Source organism: Eimeria mitis, genomic scaffold, assembly GCF_000499745.2.
Source record: "Eimeria mitis Houghton genomic scaffold, Emh_scaff8795, whole genome shotgun sequence".
Taxonomy (NCBI): domain Eukaryota; phylum Apicomplexa; class Conoidasida; order Eucoccidiorida; family Eimeriidae; genus Eimeria; species Eimeria mitis.
The window spans coordinates 1,563-1,815 of record NW_013576469.1 but is presented as its reverse complement, the minus strand read 5'-3'; the positions used below and the strand labels follow the sequence as shown (position 1 = coordinate 1,815).

At 41.5% G+C, this 253-nt stretch overlaps 1 protein-coding gene across 1 annotated transcript in view; it reads right to left on the bottom strand.

Moving 5' to 3' along the window:
• Positions 1 to 210: 210 nt before the first annotated feature.
• The window catches only part of EMH_0095890 (uncharacterized protein), a gene marked incomplete at both ends in the record, with an annotated part of 786 nt that continues 743 nt past the window's right edge, over positions 211 to 253 (bottom strand). Inside the window, one exon of the mRNA XM_013502302.1 lies at positions 211 to 253. Within this exon, the coding sequence (XP_013357756.1) occupies positions 211 to 253 (43 nt within the window).

Sequence of the window (253 nt, the reverse complement as noted above, 5' to 3'; positions counted from 1 at the left end):
TATATATATATATATGTGTGTGTGTGTGTGTGTGCATGCAGCTGCGTCGTTCTCTGCATGCATTTTATACGTTTGAGATGGGGCTGGTTGAGGTGTATTTTCGTACATTTGATTTTCTATTAGAGGAGAGACAGCCGCAGCTGCTGCAGCATTTTTATAATATAGGGATAGATACAGATATCTTTCTTGTTGACTGGATGTATACACTATTCACACGGTATACATAAGCCCTGCTGCTGCTGCTGCTCCTGCT